This window comes from Aplidium turbinatum, chromosome 1 (assembly GCF_918807975.1).
Source record: "Aplidium turbinatum chromosome 1, kaAplTurb1.1, whole genome shotgun sequence".
Taxonomy (NCBI): Eukaryota; Metazoa; Chordata; class Ascidiacea; order Aplousobranchia; family Polyclinidae; genus Aplidium; species Aplidium turbinatum.
In genome coordinates this window covers 18,449,884-18,476,248 of record NC_137472.1, presented here as the reverse complement: position 1 = coordinate 18,476,248, position 26,365 = coordinate 18,449,884, and the positions used below count along the sequence as shown (strand labels likewise).

Below are 26,365 nucleotides of genomic sequence, written 5' to 3'. Positions count from 1 at the left end.
GTTTTTGATTTACCTAAACCAAGCATGTTTCTAATCTGTAACTCCATCTTCTGGACGTTAAAATCTCATGCGCTATCAACATCACAAACCGTTGTCCAAATAAAAGCCTGCAGACGCTGAATCGATGTAAAACTGACGGATTTTGCTGCGTGGAAATGCTCGACCAGGAACAAAATCTGGCGTTGTTACCAAAGTTGCCATGTTAATTCATTATCTCCTGTATAGTTTCCAACTTTATGGTCACGGACCCTTGCAAAGAATAATTCTCAAACTTACGTAGGCTACCTTTCAATTTTTAAGTTGAGTGTCTAAATTTCAATAGGTTACCGTAAGTCATTAAAAAAAACGCTTTTCAGAAGAGATGGATTTTTACATTGCCAGGGAAAATTTTGTGCATCTCTAAAAATAAGGAAAAAAACATGACCCCTTCCTGTTTGGAAGTGCTTTCCATAACCATAATAGCCTACTGATAAATTATTTGACTTAATGAGGATTCGAACCCTGCATTCACGGTCTTATAAAAAAAAATTCACAGAATCTGTTCATAGATCCCTGGTTTAAAATCACTGATCTACTGGTTGACGCAGAATGTAGAGCTGTTTTGAGAATGGGCTGCGCAAAAACACGATAGTGAGACGTTTATTTGAAGTAGATTATAAGTAACGAATACGCGAATTAAAGCCGTGGTAGGTAAACAGTTCCGTTACCTTAAATTGCGAAGTTTATCAGTAATATAACTAAGCCCTAAATCTAAAAATATATAGCTAACTATACGAATTTCGTCCTTTTGAGCTTGGTCCTGCGTTTGACCTAAGCGAATCCAGTACAGCAAGAGATTTTCTTCTTGCGTAGCTAGGTAGACTTTCGTGCACTGGGGATTGTTCTTTCATCGGAGGCGGAGGTTTTAAGCAATGCCATCGCGCTATTGGTCCATTGCTGCTCTGAGAAACCACTTCTGACCAATGTGACTGTGCTCCAGAGTCCTCACAACCTGTAATAAAAAAGATTATTTAAACAAGAAATTGAACTTGCAGTTTTGCCGCCAACCCTAAAGAGTTAAACCAGAAAAATAAAGGGCTCATTTTAATCTTGTACGACTACTAATATTACGACGACTAATATTATTCTTGTACGACGACTACTAATATTACAAAACACTTTCAATTATCTTTCGAAATCTTTTTTTCTGAAACGTTTACTTAAATGCCAATTTTCATTATACTACTGATCAGTGGTGCATGCAGTGGGGGCGCATTGAGCCATGGATTTAGTACGGTATTTGCTTAGTTGGAGCAACATTTTAATGGCTTTGATAGTGCTATCAAAAACATATTAAATACCGTACTCTACTATGTTACGGTACTAAAACATTACTTACAACTACTAAAATTACTAAACATTTCTTTAAAACGAGAGGATTGTCCAATACCCCTCCTGCGTACGCCACTGGTTCTAATAAGTTAATTCAATAGTTTTGATTCTTCAAATAATTGTGATAACTCAAATTGCCAAGTAGGCTATGCTAACAGCTGAAGGCTAAGTTATGTCACTCACTTTTTGCCAACTGTAATTTTCCGATGTGAATGTTATTTCCTAGTTTGAAGTCATGAACAACACAGCAAACTAGCTCAGTATCGAGTGCTTGTAATATATCTTGTGTTACGTTGAAATTTAGAGCTTGATTGAAGACTGGGTTTGTGCAAGAAGGAACGGTGGTGGTTTTCTTTTTCTTCAGCCGCAACCCTCCATGGTATAAGCTGACTTTAACATAAATGTCTGAAAATTATATCAAAGTAGGCTATTAGTTTGTGTTTTCTACCCAGTTACAAATTATGTGTAGGCTATTTAACAGAGACATTTGTATATAGGCTACGGTATTAATTTGTGTATTTTTGAACTTTTCTTTGTTCAACAATTGGATCTTTTCTTTTGCATTTGCTATTGCATTATTGCGTAATTTAGCCTATCACATAATTCACCGATGCGTACACCGATGCATAGCGCTCAAGTTCGCTTTCCCGCAATGCAGGATAAAGATATGACAAACAAACAAACAAACTTCAATGGTGTCATACGGATAAAAAAAAGTTAAAACTGATAGGTAGGCTAATTGATTTTATTTTTTACACTTTATAGCTCTTTTGCACTGTAGGAACGACTGCGAATAAGTAGCCTACTGCAAGAAAACACAACTATAGTAAAAGAATCAAAAATATAGGTTACCGTTTCCAAAAATGCTGAAAACTACTGAACTAGGGTATGCTATATTTAAATTCTCCTATCATGTATTCTTTCTAGTTTTCCAACCGCTCAGTGGTTAAGCGTCCCCGTCAGTTCAGTGGTTAAGTGGCAGACTCAAGATCAAGCAACGCTGGTTCGGCTCTCGGGATGTGCGCTTGAGCAACACATTTCAGGACTGCTGTCCACTCAGCAACACCAAGTAATGGAGTAATTCCCCGGCAACAATAGGCTACTACAACGATCGAAAACTCCATCTCTGCCAATCGGCCCTTTGTCAGTGGTTCAGAGCTTCTACAAGTATGCAAAACTGCCAGAATTAAGCTCTCAAAGAAACTTTCCCAGTGCGAGGGTAAAGATCAGGGATAAATGAAATCAATCAATCATATCCCATTCAATAAATGAAAGAACTGTAGGCTATTATCAAACCTGGAGGTGTTTTTCTTGTATTGACAAGCTGCAAGTTCCTTGCTTTATGTATGGTTACTTTCAGCTTTTCCGCTGTTTGCAAATAAGCAATGGAAAGCAGCAAGTCTCCTTTCAGCGAACAAGCCTGGGATGAAGTTTTGTTTTGAAACTTAGCTAGTCGAGGTAGGCTATCGTATGTTGTTTCTTCATATGTTCAGAAATTAAACAAATTTTTAAAATGATTTGAGCCATTATAGCCTACCAGTGAGTAAACGATTGGACTTCGGAACAAACAAACAAAATGATCAGGCGTGGAGGGCTGAACTCATGGGGTGTGCGCTGGAGCAAATGCACGTTTACTACAAGTCTATTTAGCGGCACCTAATGGATGAAATATTTTACAAGATTTCAGCAACAAGTGGAAATTTCGCACTTTCAATCCCGGTGCTGAGGTCTGTATTAGAAGTCAAGGTTCGATTCTCCACAAGTATACAAACATGTTCGGGAGAAATTTCCAACGAAGCGTTTTGCGTCCGAGAATAATGATTGGAACAGTCAGTCTTGTCGCTCTTTGCGAATGTTTAATTTGCCAAGGGTTAAAAAGTAGAACAATAGCTAAACACATTGGTTTTAAGCAAAAATTGATCATGCAGTTTCAACACAGTGAATCATAGAAAATATATTTTTGTGCAACCTATACCTATAGTATAAAATTGGTCACATATTTAATTACTGAGCAACTGGCATCGGCAAATACCACTATGCAAGACCTTCCAGCTCTAGAGAAAGTGAAAAGTGGACACGGAACTTAAGTCGACGCAATATATTGCGCCCAAAATAGAAGTGATTATTTAATCAATTAGCTTATTTTATCGTCGAACCAGGTTTATTTGATTGAAAACTAAGCGATTTAGTCTACCCATTTGGTCATTTTATAGCCTGGGTCCATTGTAGCCTACTGCATAGGCCTATCTAATTTGACAAAATAGACTTAATCTAACCTCATCTTCTTGACGATCTGTGACTTTATCCATTTGCTTTCTAAGATCAATTGAAGGAGTTAGCACAAAGTCAATATCTCTCAGGTTGAGTGTCAGAATAGCAGTGCATTCATCCATTGAAAACCGATCATAACAATAAGATTTGATCACCAATGTTTGATCCTAAACAGTTCAAATTTTCTCAAAGATGGCAACAAGGAAGTTTAAAGTAAGTAAGTAGTAGTCAACCAATAACCTGCATCAGGCTGCGTGGCTGGCTTGGTAACTTAGCTATTGGAAATAGTAGTGGATCAACAAAAAATAAAATTCAGGTCTAGGCCTGCCATAATTCTGTCAAACTGAAATTGATGAACGAATGGCTAATGTGAAAATTGGGTACGGCACAAAGCAAAAAATGCTTTGGTTTGAAGGTGTGCCCACAACAAATTTTGACAGATTTTCCCTTGTTTTGTTTTGGCACATTTTATAGCTCCAAAGATGTTGGTTTTATTTTCATATTTTGTTGGCTTCCGGCATAGCCTACGTCAAACACTTCACATCGGACTGAAAGCAAAACATGTAGCCTAACCTGGTGTTTCTCTGCTCTGTGATGAACAGGTAATCAAATTTTATCTTAAATCCTTCAATAATTCAAAGATTACTGTCACGATTTCTTTCTATCTCTTACCAGGAAAAAGACTTGGAAAGGTTCAATGACGTAGTTTAATGGGTCAAACCGAAAAGCAGTCAATTAAATGTTGAATGGTTCTACTAGTGAAATGATAATCTAACTTCTTGAAGGACTTTAACGAACGGCTTCCCAAATAACTCTAATTTTGAACACAATTTATATCAGCACCAATTCTCATCTACTTGTATTCGATTACTTCAACTCTCAATCAACAATAATTTCTGCACCAACTACCAATCCACAACCCATAACACAACTCTCATAATCAACTCATAATAATAATCATTACGCAAATTACACCACTATTTATAGAAGGTTGTTTCGGTCTAGTAACATCGAGAAGGTTACGTAATGTCACATTGTTCTGTCAAGTTGCAATAAATGTCAACAAGCAGAAGCCCAAAGAAGTTTAAAGAATGTCACGTAGGAGTAGAAGATTCTTACATAATAAATATTTCGCAATCGGACATCTACTGATAAACATCCTTATGACGTCATGACAAACGACGCTCAGAAATTATGAAAAACAACAGAACATTCCAGATTTGCATGCTTACAGACGATTCTGGAAATGCGTTACATAATACAGATTTCTCCTTCAAAGGTTACTTCAGGTCAATACCCGATAAGAACACATCGCTCAAAATTCCATAATGAAAACAGCACATTCTGTCAAGACGCAAAGCAGCCCGACGCGAGGCCTTGCACATTGATTGTGACAATTACTAATAAAGGTAAATAGTAAGCTTTTGGAACAAAACAATTTTGTCTACTTTTTCCAAATAATCTAATAATCTGGATTTCATCAGAGACCAGATCAGCAGATCATGGCATAATAAGGCTGCATTGTGTAAACTTCAGGTAATCTAGGCTACATTGCTGTTGCAGCGTAAAACCAAAACAATCTGTAATTTGCTTTTCCCACGAATTTGAAGGCTCGTTTTAAATTTTCACCCAAATCGATTTTGAATTTTCACCCAAATCGATTTTTTATGCTTTCAACTAGTTAAGCCACAACAAAATTAGTGTGACTTATCCTTTTTCCTTTGGTAGGCTACTCTTTAAAAATAGCTCCAATTTGATGCAGAGTTCTTAAAGTCTCTGTCCCAATTGGGGATGTTTTAGTTTAGCTACAGTTCTGCACTACAGCTCAAGAGTATTTTGAATGTAGTAAAATTTACATCACAACAACAGTGATTATCAACAATCTATCAGGTAATGATTTTGATCACTTTTTTATCAGTTTACTTTCTGTGGTCAAATTTTCATTAGTTGAATCATCCACAAAATTTGCTTTTACTGTGCTGTATGTGTAGCCTACTCTGGTAAGGCTTTAAATTACTGCCTTTCAAACAAAAACTTCGAGTTGTGGAAACAATAAGCCGACCACAAAGTAGTGAATCACAATTAAATGACTTTTATTTATCCAAGAAAGAAGTCATTCGTGCCTGATTGAAAAAACAATTTTAAGAATTTAGACGTAGGTTTGAAACAGATTTGATTTTACTTTGCAGCACTATCACTGAGAAGACGCCATGTTTGAATAATGCGGTGAGCGAATCTTGCTGATGGTGGCCATAATTAAGTTGGGTTTTTTAGTAAGATACTTCTCTATTCCACATAGTTGCATAAAAACTAGGTTAACAAATTTTGTACAACTCATTTTTGATATATTCTCAAGACAGCAGTCACGCTAAAAAGTAGACAAAATGAATCATTGGTGATGGCGAGACTGCTGCAGTAAGATGAGAAATGATAGAATTTATTTAACTTATCAACTATAGGCCTAGTCCAATGTTCTTACTGTATATACTTGTGCGCAGCAAAGCTAAACGAATTCATACTTTCTTTGGTTTATTTATCTTCATAAAGTTTAGTTGTGGAACTTGTGGCTATGACCTAACTCAACATTCATATTCTAAAGATAAAAATGACCGTTATCAAAAAAATTTGCAAACTTAGTTATGCTACTTAAAATGTTATATTTACCTTCAACGACGCAGGGCCGACACTAAACACAAACGTTTCTTCAAATTCAGGGTTGCAGGTTTGGTGGTGAACTTTCGTTTTTCTCGGGCTATATCCTGGCTCAAGAGATACAGTGCAATAGGGATTCACAGCTTCACAGCCATCTTGGACGGGGAGGTTAATAGCCTATTTAAATAATATGATAAATTGTTTAGCTGTATGGATTAAAACTTCAAGCAACTTAATCTAAAACCTGATCTAAAATATGCTGAATCTCTACATAACCCTGCATATGTATGGTGTGATAGCAAAATCTATTTATGATGAAAACATGAGGCTGGTAAACTGTTCGTTGCGTTGAGTAACAAGGCTTATATTTAAGCACTTCAGTGTCTTTTAAGGTTAAAAACCCTGTTCTTTCGGTAGGTGTCGAACCCACGTCCTTCTGACTGAGCATCGTGCAAGCACTCTCACCACTCGGCCAGAAAACCATAAAGTGGTTCATCAAACAGGAGTCACAAATTTCGAATACGATTCTTTTCTCACCTGCATAAGATTAACGGAGAAGACTTCAATCTCTTTGTTGTATTTGATTTTGAAATTGATTTGACTTGATCCTAAATCTTCGTTGGGATCAACATCCACACTTGGCCATTGTGTATTTTGCCACTGGTGAAAAATATTTCTCTTTATTTGTTATTTTAGTAACAATATTATTTGCATTATTTCATTTATTTTTAACAGTTTTATTAAAGATAAAAGCCATTAGCATATAGTGTCACACCCACTGTAAAAATATGCTTTGACTTTGAGGCGCATGCGCATGCCGACAAGCAACCAAAAAACTTTCCAATATTGTTGTTCTTCTTCTTGTTGCTTTTGAGGCAGCAATTCAGGCAACATCTCCCAATTCTTGCCATCAGTGCAATGTCTTCATATCAGGGTCTATGAGATCTACATGTTCTGCAGGTCGAACCACTGGACAGTGATTTATGAAGCTGTGCTGTTTGACATTCACACACAGGCTGGTGAGTCATACAACCCCCAGGTAAACATATTGTGGTTGAAGCGACCAACACCAATACGGAGGCGATTCAGAGTCACCCATTCTTTTCTTGACAGGTCTGAGCCAGGTGGTACTGTAGTGTCTGGTGTGACTTGGGTCTGGTTGGGCCGTGAGATGGTTTCTCAGCATGACTTCAAAAGGTTGAAGTAATCTTCATGAAGCGCCACAAAGTGTCGAGAAAAAGGGCATGGAAGGGCAGGGGAAGGCAGGCAGGCGTTGATGCGTTAAGGACTACAGTGTGGAGGAGATGGCGATCATTGACCTCTGCCTTTAATGCGAGGCGTGTAGTGGAATTCTCTCTGCGTAATACTTACTTACTTACTTGCTTGCTTGCTTGCTTGCTTGCTTGCTTGCTTGCTTGCTTGCTTGCTTGCTTGCTTGCTTGCTTGCTTGCTTGCTTGCTTGCTTGCTTGCTTGCTTGCTTGCTTGCTTGCCTAACTGGCTGCCTGCCTGCCTGCTTACTTACTTACTTACTTACTTACTTACTTACTTACTTACTTACTTACTTACTTACTTACTTACTTACTTACTTACTTACTTACTTACTTACTTAGTTACTTACTTACTTACTTACTTACTTACAATAATTACTTTCATGAGACTATTTAAAAATGCTATCTTCGGCGTCAGGTAACGTTAGGCTATAACCAGGGCTGTGGAGTCGGAGGGATATTGACGAATCTGGAGTCGATGTCATTAAAAAAAGGCGACTCCGGTTTCATGCTAAACTGTTGTAACTGCATTTAATCGCTTGGACAAGTGATGAGGTGTCGCAATCTACCTGATACAACTTAGGATCGATTTGGTCCAATTCGATTGGCATTTGCATTGAACTGCGTCGCCTCTCAGATCCTGGGTAGTTGACGACTGGTTCTAATAAACAGAAAGACATTATTTAGTTTTAATTTTGTGGTAGCGAGACCATTAAAAGTAACACAATTTATTGTTACAGCATTATAAGGCATTTTTTCCCGCCACGTTAGCTTAGTAGTTAAGCCCCCGACTTAAGATCAAGCGGCGCTGGTTCCACTCTCGGGGTGTGCGCTTAAGCAACGCATTTCAGAACTGCTCTTCATTCAGTGGCACCTAGTAGATGGAATAATTCCCCGGCAACAACACTTCCATAACGATCACATAAACTTCACTCTGCCAATCTCGGTAACCAACCCTGTGTCAAAGGCCTCCACAAGTATGCGAAACTACCAGGAATAACCAATTAAGGCTTTCCCAGCCCGAAGATAAAGATTCCTAATAAAATAGCAACAAGAGAGTAGGTAAGGCTACATCTCTCAGTGAGTTAGTTGTTTATCAGATCCGGATGAAGAAAACTTAGATGTACATAGCAGAAAAAGAAAACTAGTCGATAGCTTGTGCTATTTCATCACACTTCTTGACAAGACAATTGTTGCAAAACTCGCCAAAATGTTGCAAACAGTTTTTATGGGATAAAAATTACCGTAAAACACGGTAAAGTTGTCATTTTGTTGTTAACAACTGCTACAAGATAGGTGTGGCATGGGCTCCCCGGTGTGGCATAACCAGTGATGTAAGCTTTCCCAGCTCAAGAACTACTATCTGGTTAACGCGGAGGTTGTGACTGGCGGCATCAGTGAGTGTCACGGTTTCTTTTTATCTCTTATCAGGAAAAAGACTTGGAAAGGTTCAATGACGTAGTTTAATGGGTTATAACCAAAAAGCAGTCAATTAAATTCACGGATAGTTCTACTGGTGAAATGATATATAAAAACGCTTGAAGGACTCCAACGAATGGTTTACCACTTCCAACAATTAAGCAAAGTAACAGTAAACAGCAATAGATTCCAATGCTTGCGACTATTGATCAAGTTTAACGTAATCCACTCACAGCTTCTCATACGATTCTAATTTCAATCAGAAATTATATTAGCATCAACTTTGCTTTACTCGTATTCAATACTTCAACTCTTGATCAACAATAATCTTTGCGTCTATTAACAGCTGCTACCACTACAACAATGATCTTTCATAACCAACTCATCATAATAATCAACTCATCATAATACAACTCCCATAATCACATAATCAACTCAGTAATAATCATTACGCAAATTAAACCACTATTAATAAAAGGTTTGTTCGGTCTAGTAACTTCGAGAAGGTTACGTAATGTTGCATCACACGAACTCATCGTTCGGTCACGTTGCACTGAGCGGCGTAAACAAGCAAGTTTAAAGAAGACTCCAGATCTGCACGTAGCAATTGAATGACCTAGGTCCTAGAATACACGTTACATAATACAGATTTCGTAATCAGAGGTTACTTCAGGATAATGACCGATGATAACCTATAGCATAAGAATTTTACAATCAAAACAGCACGCTCGATCGAGATACAAGCAGCCCGTCGCAAGACCTCGCACATTGATTGTGACATACGCCTCCCCTTAGAATATTGTTGCAAACAATATAACAACACAATCAATACAAAACACACCACAAAACAATTAATTACTCAATAAAACAGTTCTCATTAGTCCATCGTTGCATGATCTACCAACGACAGCGTTTCTCTAAACAATAATCACGTTTTCTGCAAAAGTTTCCAACGTCCTCAATGTCTTCAGTGCACCGGCGAGCAAGATGACCCATCTTCTTACATCGGAAACACTTTCTCTCCGGACAGTCCTTGGCCAGATGACCTTCTCTGTGACAGTTGTAGCAAGCCTTTTCATCAAAAGAGCAGCTCCTGACTATGTGTCCAATCTCCCCACATCGGTAGCAGTGGTTGTCACGGCAACGTCTGTTTTCCGAATGTCCGGCGTCAGCAACGCACTCCCTGGCGAAGTGTCCGCGTCTACCGCATCTATAGCATACTCCAAATGGTCGTCGCCTGCCTCTTCCCCTCGGTTTTTCGCGCTCGTTGTATCCATGACCGTGAGATTGTCGCTGATTATCTGCAGAACAATCTCGAGCAAAGTGACCATTCTTGCCACAGGAATAACAAGTAACTTCAGAATTTCTCTCAGTAACATTTCCGATTATAAGATCGACTAAAGGGTTTTGTAAACATAACGCTTTCACAGTCCCACTACAATACGGAGTTTCGATATATATCTTCGCTAACGGTCCTTGGATTGAAGTGTTATTTATCGACATCACAATTCCAGTTTTTCCCGTTAACTGACTGTCTTTAACCAAATCTCTCCTCACCATTATACCCGTAGAACCAGAATCACGTAAAACTTTTACCTTTTTGTTTCCAACTTTTCCATTCACTACTGGTAGGTAATCTTCAGGTATTATTTTTTCGCAAGCATTTTTTTTTGTCTTATTTTCCGTTTTCTTCTCCAACTGATCATCGGCATCCGGTCTCTCTTCAAGCTGTGGTTCATGAATCATTATCGCACAACCGCATCGATAAACGTCCGTGTCTTCATCTTTTCCAGACTGATTGGATCGGGAAAACGACCTGTCCTTGCATTCCTTCGCTTCGTGCCCTTGCCTATTGCAACGATTGCACCACTTCCTCGACTCCTGACGATTTCTGTTAGTCTTCCTCCGGCAGTTAACAGACTTATGACCTAAGCCATTACAATTAAAACAACGTACTTCTCTTGGAACCGCACCTCCTTTAAAATTATTTGGTTGCTCTTCGTCATTATCGCATGACAACGTCTCTTCGGTCGACATCTTCTCATCATGGGCAACTAAATATTGTTCCGCCACACTGGCTATGTCTTGTAGAGTCTTTGGACTTCTCTCCATTAAATAAACAGACAGATCTTTCGAACATGAATCTGTGAATTGTTCCTTAACTATAAGGTTTGCCAATCCGTCCAATGATTGATCGGCCCCCGAAAGTTCAAACCATTTTAACAAAAGGTTTCTTAAACGTTCAATAAATTGACCTGGGCTTTCGTGTCGTTCAGGCTTTGCCTCACGGAATCTTTGACGGTATCCATGCTCGGTAAAATTGTATCGCTTTAACAGAGCTAACTTCAATCTGTCGTAACTCATGGCTTCTTCTTGCGAAAGTCTTGAATATACATCAAGAGCTTGTCCCGATAATAACATGCTTAGCTGGGTAGCCCACATCGACTTCTCCAATTTGGCTATTGTAGCATATCTTTCAAATCTTAACAAATAACTATCCAACTCATCTTTTTCTTCAACAAATGATGGCAAATCTGGACGTCTAACTTGCGCCACAATAACATCTCGAGCATTATCATTAGTAGAATTAGATCGCTCACCAATGTCCAGTTTTTGTCTTTTTAAATCAAGTCTTATATTTTCCAATTCATATTGCGCTCTTCTGTCTTCTGCTTCGCGTTGCGCCCGATTCTTCTCTGCTTTAGCTTCACGCTGTGCTCGTTTTTCCTCAGCGTCAAGTTCTGCTTTCCTTATTTCACGAGCAGCTCTTCTATCTTCTCTTTCGTCAGCTTCTCGCTGAGCTTTTGGGCCATTATCTTGTGATACTCTTCCATCACAAACTGAGACTTTTCATTGTCACTCAGCCCCATTCGTTCAGCCATGCTCAGTAAGTCTTCAATCATCTCATGTTTGACGGTATCCGCCATTTTGACAGCTTGTTGTTAATTTATTATTCTTTCAATAAATCTTTCGGTATTCTTCGGTTATAATTCCCGGACGAGCCCCCAGAATGTCACGGTTTCTTTCTATCTCTTACCAGGAAAAAGACTTGGAAAGGTTCAATGACGTAGTTTAATGGGTTATAACCAAAAAGCAGTCAATTAAATTCACGGATAGTTCTACTGGTGAAATGATATATAAAAACGCTTGAAGGACTCCAACGAATGGTTCAACACTTCCAACAATTAATCAAAGTAACAGTAAACAGCAATAGATTCCAATGCTTGCGACTATTGATCAAGTTTAACGTAATCCACTCACAGCTTCTCATACGATTCTAATTTCAATCAGAAATTATATTAGCATCAACTTTGCTTTACTCGTATTCAATACTTCAACTCCTGATCAACAATAATCTTTGCGTCTATTAACAGCTGCTACCACTACAACAATGATCTTTCATAACCAACTCATCATAATAATCAACTCATCATAATACAACTCCCATAATCACATAATCAACTGGTCACAGCGGTAAACCATAATCTCTTCGTGGGAAAATTGTAACGTAAGATTCCCGAATCCGTTCGTCTGTATGTAATGACCGAAAAAGAAACACTCTTTGAAACGTCTATTCAAAAAGTGTATTCCTGTAAAATTAGCCCGCGGCTATCGAAATCGGGATGCAACGCCGTACACCACTAAAAACTGTCACTACAATACAAACTACTTAAATAAAAGACGGAAATTTTCGTCCAGCTGACAAGCACTAAGCAAACCAGTTAAACATGCGACCAACCTCTTCAAGCAGCAATTTTAAAATGAATGACCAGAATAGATATCAATATCTCAAACTCACGTACGCAGTACTGTGACGTAATAGTGAAAGACATTGTCACGCAATTCAAACAGGTGTTCAAAGGTGATGATGCAATATTTCATGTTTAAACAGGTTTGACACAAGTCTTACGAACGATGGTGCAATTTTGGCTCATTTTCTAGCAACTTCCATGACGTAAGATGCCAGCTAGGTTAAGTAGACCATAACGGTTTTTATATGACGTTTGATTAGGTGAACCATTGTCGGGAACATCAACTCAATAATAATCATTACGCAAATTACACCACTATTTATAAAAGGTTTGTTCGGTCTAGTAACTTCGAGAAGGTTACGTAATGTTGCATCACACGAACTCATCGTTCGGTCACGTTGCACTGAGCGGCGTAAACAAGCAAGTTTAAAGAAGACTCCAGATCTGCACGTAGCAATTGAATGACCTAGGTCCTAGAATACACGTTACATGATACAGATTTCGTAATCAGATGTTACTTCAGGATAATGACCGATGATAACCTATAGCATAAGAATTTTACAATCAAAACAGCACGCTCGATCGAGATACAAGCAGCCCGTCGCAAGACCTCGCACATTGATTGTGACAGTGAGCTTAAGCGTGACATGCTTTTTTGCATGTGCGGACAGTCATACACAATGACACAATGGACGACAAGTGGCTTCTCGTGCTTCATCCTGTGAGTAACATCTGCACCTAAGCAGATGTCAAACGAAACTTGTCAACCAAGAGCTTCCACCCGGACGGCACAGCTGCAAGGGGCAATGAACAAGTTCAGACGCCCCACCATTCTGCAGCTCAACATAGAAGGCTACACAACAAGCAAGATCAAAGTTGTAGAGCAGCTTGCTCAAACCGGACACTCGTCATCCTCCTCCAAGAGACCCACTGCACCTCTGCAAATAGGCTAGCTATTCCCAACTACAAGCTAACCGGGTATACCTTAAGCAGGAAGCATGGCATTGCCACGTTTGTGCATAGCCTAAAGTGGACCTTTGTCGGCCAATCTCCAACTGATGCCGAGATTGAGTGGGTGTACATTTGTATCTCAGACTACAACATCGTCAACATATACAAGCCCCCACCCTCGCGAATGTTGCCAGCATCCCTTCCAACGTTCCTCTCCCCCAGTCTCTATGCTGGCGATTTCAACTGCCAGAACATCGACTAGGGCTACAGCAACACAAGCAGCGACGGAGAATTGCTGGCTGGCTGGCTGGCTGGCTGGGCCTCTACAAACCATCTTGCCCTTCTATTCAATCCAAAGCACCAGCCAGTTTCCACTCCGGCCGCTGGGGAACAGGGACAAACCCTGACTTGGCCTTCGCGAGTGTCGACAGCTCTCTTCCAGACAGACGTGTGCTTAAGAAGTTTCCGCGGTCCCAACACCGGCCGTCCCTCATCATCGCCCCAAAACTTATGGCTCCTGTCCCGAGTTCATCGGTGAAGTGTTGGAACTTCAAAAAAGCCGATTTGAATCAATATAGCCTCTTGACCAATGAGTCTGCTGCAAAGTTACCATCGACTGAAACATGCAACGCAGACGAGACATACCAGGACTTCTGCAATGCCATAATAACTGCGGTAAAAGCCACAATACCACGTGGCCATCGAACCATCTATACACCATGCTGGGACTCTGAGTGTGAATCTCTCTATCGCTCATACCTAGGCGCCACAAGTGGTGCTGCTTCTAACACCGCCGCCACCGCCCACCAGACTACTTGAGTGGATGGACACAAAGAAACTTAAGCGATGAAACGAAGCTGTCCAAACCATCGACTTTTCACACTCAAGCCGCAAAGCAGCATGGAGCATCATCAACAACCTCACTAGGCGCTCAGCAAATTCCTTTTGTCAGTGCCCCGTTTCTCCTAATACCATCACTTCCCAGCTAGTGCAGAACGGGGTCTACAAGACAAAGGACCGCAAGGCATCCCGCTTTGTTGCTGAGGAAGTATCTGCCCTGTGGCGAGTGGAAACATCACAAGAAGAAACAATCTTTGGAGATTTCACTCCAGAGGAATTCGCCACCGCCCTCCGCCTAGTGAAACCAACACAAGTCTTCAGGGCCTGATAAGATCTGCCCTGAGCTTGTGCTCCATGCTGGCCATGCCCTAAAAGTCCTGGTTACGTAGATTCCTCTCTTCCTGCCTGCACCACCTCACAATCCCAAAAATCTGGAGAGCTTTAGTAGTTGCGATCCCTAAACCTCACAAGCCACCAGAGGACCCAAGGAGTTATCGTTTGATATCCCTCCTCTGTGTTCCTTTCAAGATCCTCGATAGACTGATCTATGCCCGCGTCAACCCAATCATCGACCCGCTCCTTCCAAAAGAACAAGCTGGGTTTCGGCGCGGAAAATCCACCGTAGATCAGGTCACACTCTTAACCCAAGACATCGAGGATTGCTTTGAGGCGAAAAAGAAGGTCGGCGCTGTCTTTCTAGATCTCACAGCTACTTATGACACCGTATGGCATCGCGGCCTTGCTTGCAAGCTGCTTCGCCTGCTTCCTGACCGACATATGGTTCATATGATTATGGAACTTGTCAGGATTCGAAGCGTCACCCTCACCACCGATAACTCACGGCGAAGCAGACTGAGACGCCTGAAAAATGGCGTCCCACAGGGATCGGTCCTGGCTTTACTTCTTTTCAACATCTACACCCACGACCTGCCAACTACGGTCTCCGCAAAATACGCTTATGTGGACGACCTGGCAATTCTCCACTCCATAAAGTCGTGGGAAAATCTAGAAGACACCTTGAGCCAGGACATGAAAACTCTCTCAGCTTATCTTCAGAACTGGCGACTGAAACTCAGCGAAACCAAAACTGTGGCAGCAGCTTTCCACATCAACAATCCGGAAGCTGATCGTGAGCTACACGTCCAGAACAACGGAAAATCTCTGTCCTTCTGCCCCGAACCAAGGTATCTTGGGGTGACGCTGGACAGATCGCTCACATACCGCCACCATTTGGTGAAAGAAACTGACATCCCGCGCTACGCTACTCAAGCGCCTGGCAGGCTCTAGCTGGGGGGCGAGAGCTGACACTTTGCGTATAGCAGCCTTAGCCCTTGTCTACTCTTCAGCAGAGTACTGTGCACCTGTTTGGTGCCGCAGTGCTCACTGCCATAACATCGACACTGCCATAAACAGCGCCCTGCGCACAGTGACCGGATGCCTGCGTCCCACTCCATTGAACAATCTCCCCATTCTCGCTGGCATCCAACCTGCTGAACTTCGTCGCGAAAAAGCCACTCTGTCCCTCGGTCGACGGGCACTGGAGCCTAACCACCTTTTCCACCACAAGATCTCTGCTCTCCCAAACGAACACTCCCGTCGACTGAAATCAAGACACTTATTCGTACCAGCCGCTCAACTAATTCTGATCAAGGAAACTGATGTACAAGACATCTCTGCGGCTACTTGGGCGGACCATAAATGGAGTTCTGAATGGAAGTCAAGCGCCACCAGACTCTATTCGTTCATATCCGACACCGACACACGCCTCGTCGGCCTAACACTACCAAGACAGGCATGGGTGCGCCTCAACCGTCTCCGTACGGGCGTCGGGCTTTTCCGCTCAATCATGCACCAATGGGGAATGGCCTCTTCCTGTGAATGTGGTGCCGAGGAACAGACCGCAGACCACATCATCAATGACTGTTCCATCTTCAAGCAACCTAACGGAGTGGAAGGTCTGCGTGTCATGGATGATGAAACCAAAGACTGGCTGCTCTCTAGTAGCCTTCCAGTGTAGTCCGGGAACATTGTAAATCTGGGGTGGTAAAAGGATAGACCCTCGGCCCCAGACGCTCACAAGACGACGACGACGACGAATGACACAAACCCTAATGACAACTTTACATTTTTTCCGGTAATTTCTAGCCCCGAAAAAACTGTTTGCGGCTGTCTTGCACATGTTAATAAGTTTTAGTAAAGTGGTAGGCTACATGAGGTTTCAGCTATGCCAAAAACAAAATGATGCAAATACACAATCAAGCGACTTTTAAGCCCTTTACGAAAAGTAATTTGGTAGGAGGCTGAGGTTTTGAATAAAATTAAAAGAAAATTCTATCAAAGGTGTTAGAATGTCTTGTTGTAGCCGAAAATTAGGGCTAAAGTTTAATTTCAAATTAACACAATTTTCATAAGATAGGCTATATATAGGCTAGTAGGCTATTTATTGTTACAAAATACTATTGCATAAATGCACCTGAGGGACTATGTCTTGCCTCATCTTTTTCATTGGAAGAGTTGTCTTCATGAGCACTTTTTCGAAGTAACTGTTAAACAAAATAAATATTTGATTTTACGGTCAGCTTTTAAACCCAAATACATCTTTTGCAAAAGTTTTCTTTCTCACAGCTGATAAATCGCGCGTTAAATGGACTGCTGGCAGGAGCTGGCTGCTTTCCTTCTTAACTTCAACAAACCAAGCTTGAAACCTTGACCTACAAATGGGGCACAAAAGAAAATGCTATAATGTTGTCCTTCTGTGCTCCTGTCGTAAGAACCCTAACAAGGGTAAAGGCCTATGGTATAAAACCAGCCTACTGGACTTGACAAAGCACATTAAGCTGACCTTACACTACTTCCATAATCTTTGAATATCAGTCTCGTGAAAAACAATAAGAACAGCAAAGGCTAAAAAGTGGTTAATAGGCCTAGAGTAGTCCCCGCTTATTAAACCCACCTTGACACCGGGCAGTTTTGAGCTTATTAAGCAAGTGGGCCTATGAAACGGGGGATTATTATCTGCAAGTCTTATACATTCAGTAACTCCGGACCAGACCAAGTTGGGCTTAATAAAGGAGTGGGGCTATTAACAATGGGCTTAATAAGCGGACCCCAATGTGTTTGAGACGGGTTACAACAATGGGTACGTGAGGCAAACAAATCAAACTGTTTAAATTTTCTTTAGTTTAGCCTCCCTTAAAGGTTAAACAACCCAGCCTAGAATTGGTGAAAAGGGTTACAATTAAATTTTGCTTTTTCTTTCAGAAACACGATGTAGCTTACTGTTTCAACATTCGCAATAATTAGATATAAAAATACGAGCTCGAAATTTTTCACCTGTTCTATGTGATTGAAATATCGATCGTGTTCGAGTCTTTGTGTTTACTTTTCTTATTAAACAAAGTCCTCCGAGAGATGCAACGACGTATGCTACATGATAGGCTACAAATACTAAGGAAGCTCCTCACTCAAAAAAAAACTGCCTTTCTATTGATTTTTTTTTGCGCCATCGCATCTTCATTCCTGCTATCGTATCATCAGTGAAACTGGTCTTGAAGGCAGAAATCACATAACACATCAGGCACAGACGCATAACAGACAGATGGCAGAGCATCGTTCAACCACTTGTTTTTTTGCTTACCGGGTCTTTTGGACTAACTTGATCATTTATTTAAATTTTGTGTTAAAGTAGGCTAATGCCAAATAAAATGCATATTGGGAGTTTCATGATGCGATTATTTATCATCAACCAGCAGGCTAGAGTTCTGTTAGCCTGGGCGTGGACATCGTTTAAAATCGTCCTGTTGTAGCGACGTCCACGGCTTAGCTTTCCCGGTAGCCTACAAACCCAAGAGTGAAGTGACTGCAAGTAAATGTAATTTCGTAATTCACTGCGGTTAACAAGCTTTCGCTAAGTGGCATTTTTTCTACCTGACTGGAGTTACCATTTTTTTCGAAATTTTAAGACAATTTGCATCATTATCGTAGTAAATTTTTAGTTTTGGTGCTGCTTCATTTATTATGAAATGCTTGTTTGCTTTTGAAAGTTTTATTGTACAAAAAACGTAACATATCCTAGTAACTTATAGCCTATAGCCTACATATGATCGCAATTATGTTAGTGACTTTACTGACTTACCTGTAAATCAAAGGAAGTTCTTCTAATTCTTTCGGGCTTGGTCGTCAACATGTCAGAGCTTTTTGAATCCGATATAAAAGTTGGCGATAAAAGTGTGGAAGACCGATTACTTGGAGGGTTGTTGTTTGACAAATTGGAGAATTTAAACGCGTTATCTAGCGCGTTGTCCGACTCACATGAGCTGTGATGGTCAAAATAAATGCTGACTGGAGGAGTTATTAGTGTTTGAGAGTCTGTTTTAAAAACAGGTTCTGTAGCCACGCTTTGAATAGACTTGGATGTGGATTTCAGTTTCCTCCTTTCAAGGTTAGCCGGAGCTTGTTTTTGCCGTGTTTGCAAATTCTCAGATGATCTGAACACAGGTTTTGTGTTTTGTGACGAGTTTTTTGGTAATTTGCTTGAGTTGTTGTTGCTTTGACCACGTGGAGTAGGAACTTGAAGAGAAGATTTCGTTTGTCGTTTTCCTTCACGAGTAGCTTGGCCCACTGGTGCACTGTGGGTAATGTCGGGATAAGCAAACGGACTTTGTACGTAAGTTCCGAACTTTAAATTGCCTGCAAGGAATCATTAATATCAGTGGCGGCTGGTGAGTTGTAGAAATGGGGGTGCTGCGTGTTCGCCGAAGGCGAATCCAACAGAGGGGAGGTTTTGGGAACCTCCCCCAGAAATTTTTGAAAAATCACATTTGATTAGGTGCATTCTGAGCGTATTTTCAGCTCTAAATTGTGGTAAAAGTTTAAGATAAAACTGGCTTATTTAAAGGGATACTAAAGAAAAAACCTGACTTGGCGATTTTCCACGTTCTTTGTGTTTAACATACTACCATAAAACAATTGTCAATAAAATTTTGCCCCATTGCGGTCTGACCAGTGGCGTAGCCAGGAAAAAATTTTGGGGGGGGCCAAATATTTGATGAGTTGAAGAGAACGACAAAGTGTTTGATTCAAGTGAAGACATCGCCACCTGGTGTGCAGTGGCGTATCTTGGTGGCTTAAGCAAGGGAAGCAATAAAACTGGTGGGGTGAGAGCGTGCCGAAGGCACGCGTATTCTAGGGGGGTCCGGGGGCATGCTCCCCCGAAAAATTTTTGCAAAATTACACTTAAATGATGGATTATAGCGCTTTCTGGAAACACTTTTAGGGTAGGCTAATATTTGTATGAAATTTATTAGCAGATAAACAGCTATTAAGTTATTAAAGGTAGCTCTTACACACAAACGGGCAAAAACTGTGTCTAAAATTAGAGAACACCAAAAACTCAGCTACACAAAAACCCAACAGAGTAAACCATTGTAAAATTGCTTCCACAAATTAGTTAAAAGAAACGTAAATCGAGTAAATTTTGCGTGATTTACGATTTGCAAAATTTATTGATGTCTTTCTGTGTGTCTAAAACAAGTCCTTGGGGGTGTTAATAGCCAGATGTCTTGGAAAACGTTATAAATTTCTACAAATTTTATTATATTTTCAATAAAGTGTTCAACTTCGGATCCAAACTTTGAAAATTTGGGGGGGCTCATGGCCCCTTTCGCCCCCCCCTGGCTACGCCTATGGATCTGACCACCATTGCGCGCGTGCTTTTGTCAGAGCTTTCAAAACGAAATTGGCCTGAGCAGCCAAGCGTGCGACTGTACAGTTACGTCACTACAGACTATAGCAATCAGCTAATCGCACAATAATTGTTACTGCGGGCGATTTGACTGTAGGCTATGTATGTATGTACATCAAAACAACACATTTCAACATCAAAACATCAGACAGTTTGCTCAAAACATCAGATGTGGCAACGTGGCTTTTGTTATTGCTGTCTTTAGTGACGTATTCTCGAGTAGTGTTTGCACTTTTGGTTATTTTGAAAAAAAATGAAAATAAATGAAACATTGGACTTTGGGCCTTGCCAGCGCCTTTGAAAACGAATTTTTTTCGGTAATTTTTTTTGAAATGTACTCTTGAATGTTCAGTTTACTCATTTTAATGCTTAATTCCCGTTTGAAATTTTCATTTAGTATGCCTTTAAGAGTTTTGTAAATGTGTAATATTTTGAAGGGGACGATCAACAAACAAATGTGAATAACACGTTCTAGCTATTGTGCTATCGCAGCATCTGAGCACCACAGGGTAATGTAACTCACATGGTAAAATATTAATATTCATTACAGTAACAGGCGGCAGGCCTGACTGGTCAGTCATAAATAACAGCTGCAAAGCTTAAAATCAAACAAGTGGTTAGTCATGTGAACAACGTTTAAAAGGCCAAATTAAAAAATGCCAAACAAAATTTTTTTGGGGAAAAAAAAAACAACAAAAAAGGCCAAAAAACTGCCAAATTTTGAAAAAATGCCAACCTGGCAACCTTGAATTGTGCTGTTTGTATCACAGCACAAACGTTTGCTATTTCGTTTGTACAGGCAACTCAAAAAAACACGCGGCTCGTTGACGTCACGATCGAGTGTTTGTTTTATTGTAACCTTGCGCAAAATATTTTACAGCACACAGAGTTGCCAAATATAATTTACACAGTCGGCAATTCTGTAAACAGAGAACATAAACTACATTTTGGGCAAAAGAAACGCTAAGATATTTGAGAAGCTTTTTGTGAAAACTTTTGTGGGAGACTGGGAGTGCTGCAGCACCACAGCACACACTAGCGAGCCGCCCCTGATTAATATTACAGTTAAAGTACAAAGTTTTTCTATTGAAAAATAATTTCTGTATCCTAAGTAGTATAGGCTACATAGAACACCCAAGACAAGTGAAGACAAGGCAGTTTTATTATACAGGTGCAATGTATCCCTGAATGAATGTATCGTATCCCCCGATGTGACCTATTGACGTTCGCGGAATAGTGGCCAGATTCTGACCGGAATACTCTCCTGACGTCTTTGGTCATTTTATTTTTGTTTGAATGCGATAACATAATTCTTTCTTGAGAATATTCTGAATACGTTCCTGTATGGCGCAATGTGATTTATTTGATAGATATAACTTGCAAAGTGCGATTTTTGATACTCGCTGTGTCATTTTACTTATCAAGCGTTATACTGTAGCCTATAGCTGGAGAGGTTGTTTGCTACAACAAAATAAATCATTCTGCTAATCAGTTTCTACAAAAGTTTACAATGTCAAATTACTGTAGTTTGTGGTTATTTCTGAAGTTGTTTCAACCCAAGACTTTTTTACATCTTTAACGTTTTAATTTACTTTGTTCCATCCACAACATTCTTCAATAGCATAGGCCAGGGTGGTCCAAGACTGCATCAACGGCCCTAGGTTTGCTGAAAATTTTAAGGGCCGTATAAAAAAAAGATTTTCAGCTTGTTTGCGACTCAAAAAAGTGATTTCCAGCTAGAATAAAAAAGATACAATACATAGCACTACCAAACATAAAGCATATCTTCAAAACAATGAAAACTATTAATACTACAAAAAGTGCTCAATGCCAAGCAAAAAGGCAAAGCAGAGCGAATTAAATCAAATATAGTTATTACAATCTGAAGCCTAGACCTTCTGATGATCCGTTAGGTGAAACAATTTGTAAAGGCTTCAGATAGTAATAACTATATTTGATTTAAAGCATATCTTCAGTGCACAGTCTTTTAAATTAAATTATTTCGAAACGGATATTATTTGCAAGAACACCAGACACTGTGGTTTACCTTTTTTTTTTGGCAAAAATACCTTTTTTCTTAAATAAAATTAAACTCTCTGTTTTCCTTTGACTCTCGTTTTGTTAATGAATTACTTCACTTGACTAAATAGATAAGCTGGCTGCTGAGTAAGTGCTGACTTACAATTGAATTCGAGAATTTTTGCGACCAACATAGAGCAATAGTCAACGCAAGTCTGTGTAGTCACAAACTGAAAAAGATATTTTTAGTCCATATTATACCCATTGACCTGCACTTTGATGATGTACGAATTTTGGGTTGTGGTTTATGCAATGCATTTTTATAAAACGCAGGTATCTCTAGGTGTATTATACCACCTGTGGATTTTGCACTGGAAAATGCGGCATGCAAGAAGTGTTCGCCAGCGGCACAAACACATTTTACGGACATCGAACTTACATTTTCTCTAACTTTAAAAACTCACAATAGCCTAAAAACTGAATAATTTTTGATAAGTTTGAAAAAACAACTTTACTTTATTGAAAAACGAAACAGAGGTTACCACATCAAGCAAAATTTTGTCAGAAATTTATCAATTAAAATTAATGATTCACAGCCTTGTTACCTCAGTTTGAGAAATCCTTATTTCAACTCAAGCTGTGGTTGCAGTTTCGCGTAGCTCACTTTTGAAGGCTCCAAACTACTTAGGCATGGTCTACAGATGAATCGTTAAAGGTATATTCTTGAAAGGTTATTGCCACCAAACTGTTTCCTTTACAAATTCTCGCTGAACATAGAACTTTTCTTGTAGCTTTTTGAGAAGTTCAAGAAAAGTTCTTGCGGACCGTTTTCTTTTTTATCTCGCTTAGCATGCCAGACAGGCTTAATTTCAGAGAAAATAAACTTCTGCATTTCCTTGCGAGGAATAGAACCCAGGTCTGATAGATGCAACAACGGTACAACCAGTGCGTAATCGTAAAAAAGCACAGGGTATACTAGCAGATTTGCCAAAATGATAAATAATTCACAACTTGCAAAATACTAATCTTTATTCTACCATAACATGAATTATATCAACATCAAAATTGGACGAGAGGGACGAAATTGTTTATTTTTCTATGAATACATTCCAAACAGCCCGCCGAGAGGAATCTACATCTTTATCCTCTTTACAAATTTGGCATCTAGCATCTAGTATCCTTAGCTGATTGGGGGTTCAGCAGCTGGGATCCTACATATTTTTTAGCGGTAAATTGAGCCACAGGTGGGCCATTGCAATGAATAAACATCAAGCGTCTACAAATTTTTCTCACCTCTACTTCTCCATGACGCAAATTTCCTTCTATCATTTTTTCAGATTGCATGTTAGCAATATCAACCAGTATAGCTGACTATTGTCAGTATCGGCATTAGTGCAAAGTCTCATTTGCATTCTGCTAACAATGCTCTGAATGAATTGATTCGCATTAATTGGCACTATTTTAGAATTCTGTATCAGAGGAATATTTCTGAACATTAAATTATCCTTCGCTGCTAAAGCCAACTGTGTTTTTTCTCCGGACTTTCCTTGAAACTCTCAATAATTCGTATTGTCCTTTTTAAACCAGAGGGCATACTATCATTGCTCGAAAAAGCAGAGAGTATACTGCGTATACCGCCGTATACCCTCGAATACAGCACTGGGTACAACCATTCAGTTAGCCATTGATCTGATTCGGTAAAAGCGTTTTAATCGATGCGTTTAAGTGACTGGGTTCATACTTTCATTAGCGCCCACGTCTGAGGAATTTGAAATTTGTGGTGGTTGTATTCACTTTTTTCGACAACTGAATGTTGTTTTACCTTATACAATTCCACTGAACAGCTATTGTATTGTATACAGGTGTTGGAAAATATTAAAACAAATGCTGTAGCTTGCGACGAACGACTTCTTAAAATGCAGTCGCGTTCAAACAAGTCTATTAAGTCACAAATTCATAACTGTCCATTAGAATATTGTATTCAAATTTAGTGCTGCAATTTAAACCGTCGCTTGTTTTGCAATTTTTTTTTAAACAACCAAAGTTTTTACAACCATTGAGCGCTCAGACAAAACAAACTGCCTGCATAGGTGTTCAGTAGAATAAAACACCCGAAATCTAGTTAACATAAGTTGGTTTTTATTGCTTTACCTGGGGTCACGTCGTCGTCTAAAGAAGCTCGATCGAAACTGCCTGAGTCTGAAATGTAGGAACTATTTCTACGGCTCCGACTACTAAGATCAACAGTACAGCTGAAAAAAAATGAAAATATAATAAAAGTACTTTTTTTGTTAAAATTAAAAAAACAAAAACATAATCCACTGAATAACTTTATATAGGCAATATTAAAAATTAAATAAATAAGAAATAAGAATAGACGACATTTTGACAAGAAGCGAATAGCTGCCTGCTGTTAACCATTGTTTTCACAACCGACTGCTGATATTGATTTAGTTAGACAAACTATATTAATAAAGCCCAAACATGAAACGTAAGCCTATAGCCTACGTAAAAACGTGTTCTCATCATCACAGTTTTAAGTTGTAGGACTTTTCTGTTGCTTCAACAACTGTTTAGTTTAACTGGTAACACTGCTTACCGAGTTGTCCTGGCGGCAGGTAAAAGAACGTCATCTCGCTTAGTCTCAAAGCAGAATGATTGTTTCCAGTAACAGCAACATACTGCGACGACGATAAAAACAGAAAAACACACCGGTAAAGCTATAAAGACGCCCAGTTGGGCATCAGAAATTTCGTCGGATTCCATCTGGCTCCGTGTCGTTGTTGTTAATTCTTTATAGTTTCAATAAAAGCATTTTATCTAGTCCTCCGTTATATTTTTAAATACACAGTAGGCTACCAGCTATTTTGGAAGGGTAAAATTCAATCACCTTACTTGAACTTAAACAAAAGACAGTGCACGTTTTAATTTTTTTGCAATCAGCTCATATGTAGCTAAAAAGATTGCAGGTAGGCCTAGAACGTTGCCCATGAAAAAATTGGATAAATAATTAAATTTATACGCTCTTTTGAAATGAATGCTATAATTTTTAATTCTTGTTTCTAAAAATAGAACCGTTGCTTAACAGTGCTGCAATAGTATTGCACAAATGTATCGTATTGAATAGTACGATTATTAAATCATAAACTTGATAATACCTCGCTGTAAACTAAAATGACTGCAGTTGCTCGAAAACTCCACTGTGCGGGCTACGAATGCTACTGGGTGCTAAACTTAGTAAGAAAAATTGGTCTTTTTACACTAATTCAACGAATGCAGACATTGATCCAATGCAAAAAGGACTGATTTCGATGGCTGGGAACGTTGGAACAATATCTTCAACGTTACGCCTTCGTTCATCATTGTTTTTTCTAGTATATCGAAAAAGAGCATGACCGACGAACTTAAATTTAATCCTGCTGCTCAAGCTAACATTAGACAGTCAAATCTGCGTTTACCGGAGTTCTTACATGAACGTGAAAGATTTCTTCGGCGTAGTCCCATGACGTCACCCAACTTTCTGTTCATCATTTTTATTGGACGTTCTGAATAGTGACGTAATATGCAGGGCCGGATTTAGCTGACGGGGGGCCCGGGGCACTTTTAGATCAGGGAGCCCCTGCGCAAAAAAAACCTCCACGTCTACAGTAGCATTAATCCAGCACTGCACTGCACAACATTTTGCAGAAACTTCAAAGGCTGAAAGAAAAAAAGTAATAATAACATAAAATTACATTTTTTCCACGTAGGGGTCCCTTCAAAATTCGGGGGTCCCGGGGCACCTGCACCCTCTGCCCCTACTAAATCCGGGCCTGGAAATATGAGGTGTGGGAAGTACGGCCCAAGAGAAGCCGCTATATTTAGAAGTAGGCGATAAGGTTGCATTAAAGAACAATATCACCAACGTTAAAGTTGTAGATTTTATCGATAGGTTTACATATTAAAATTTTGTAGCCTACTATAATAAAAAATAAAGACCAATAAATGAGTGGTATTTTTTGTTATTGCATTTCGGATCTCTGCTGTGAATTGATTGACGCTGCGCAACAGGTAAAAAACTTCATGTACGAAAACTGCT

General features: G+C 39.7%; 1 protein-coding gene across 1 annotated transcript; it reads right to left on the bottom strand.

Moving 5' to 3' along the window:
- Positions 1–629: 629 nt before the first annotated feature.
- LOC145778804 (uncharacterized) lies at positions 630–25,145 on the bottom strand. The gene is made up of 11 exons (XM_082590390.1): positions 24,887–25,145; positions 24,439–24,539; positions 18,661–19,214; positions 16,999–17,068; positions 8,133–8,224; positions 6,832–6,954; positions 6,307–6,471; positions 3,648–3,809; positions 2,668–2,791; positions 1,555–1,776; positions 630–991 (listed from the first exon to the last, which is right to left on the bottom strand). The coding sequence occupies exons 1-11, from the start codon at positions 25,051–25,053 to the stop codon at positions 765–767; spliced, it is 2,007 nt and encodes a 668-aa protein (XP_082446516.1). The 5' UTR covers positions 25,054–25,145; the 3' UTR covers positions 630–764.
- Positions 25,146–26,365: the final 1,220 nt, after the last annotated feature.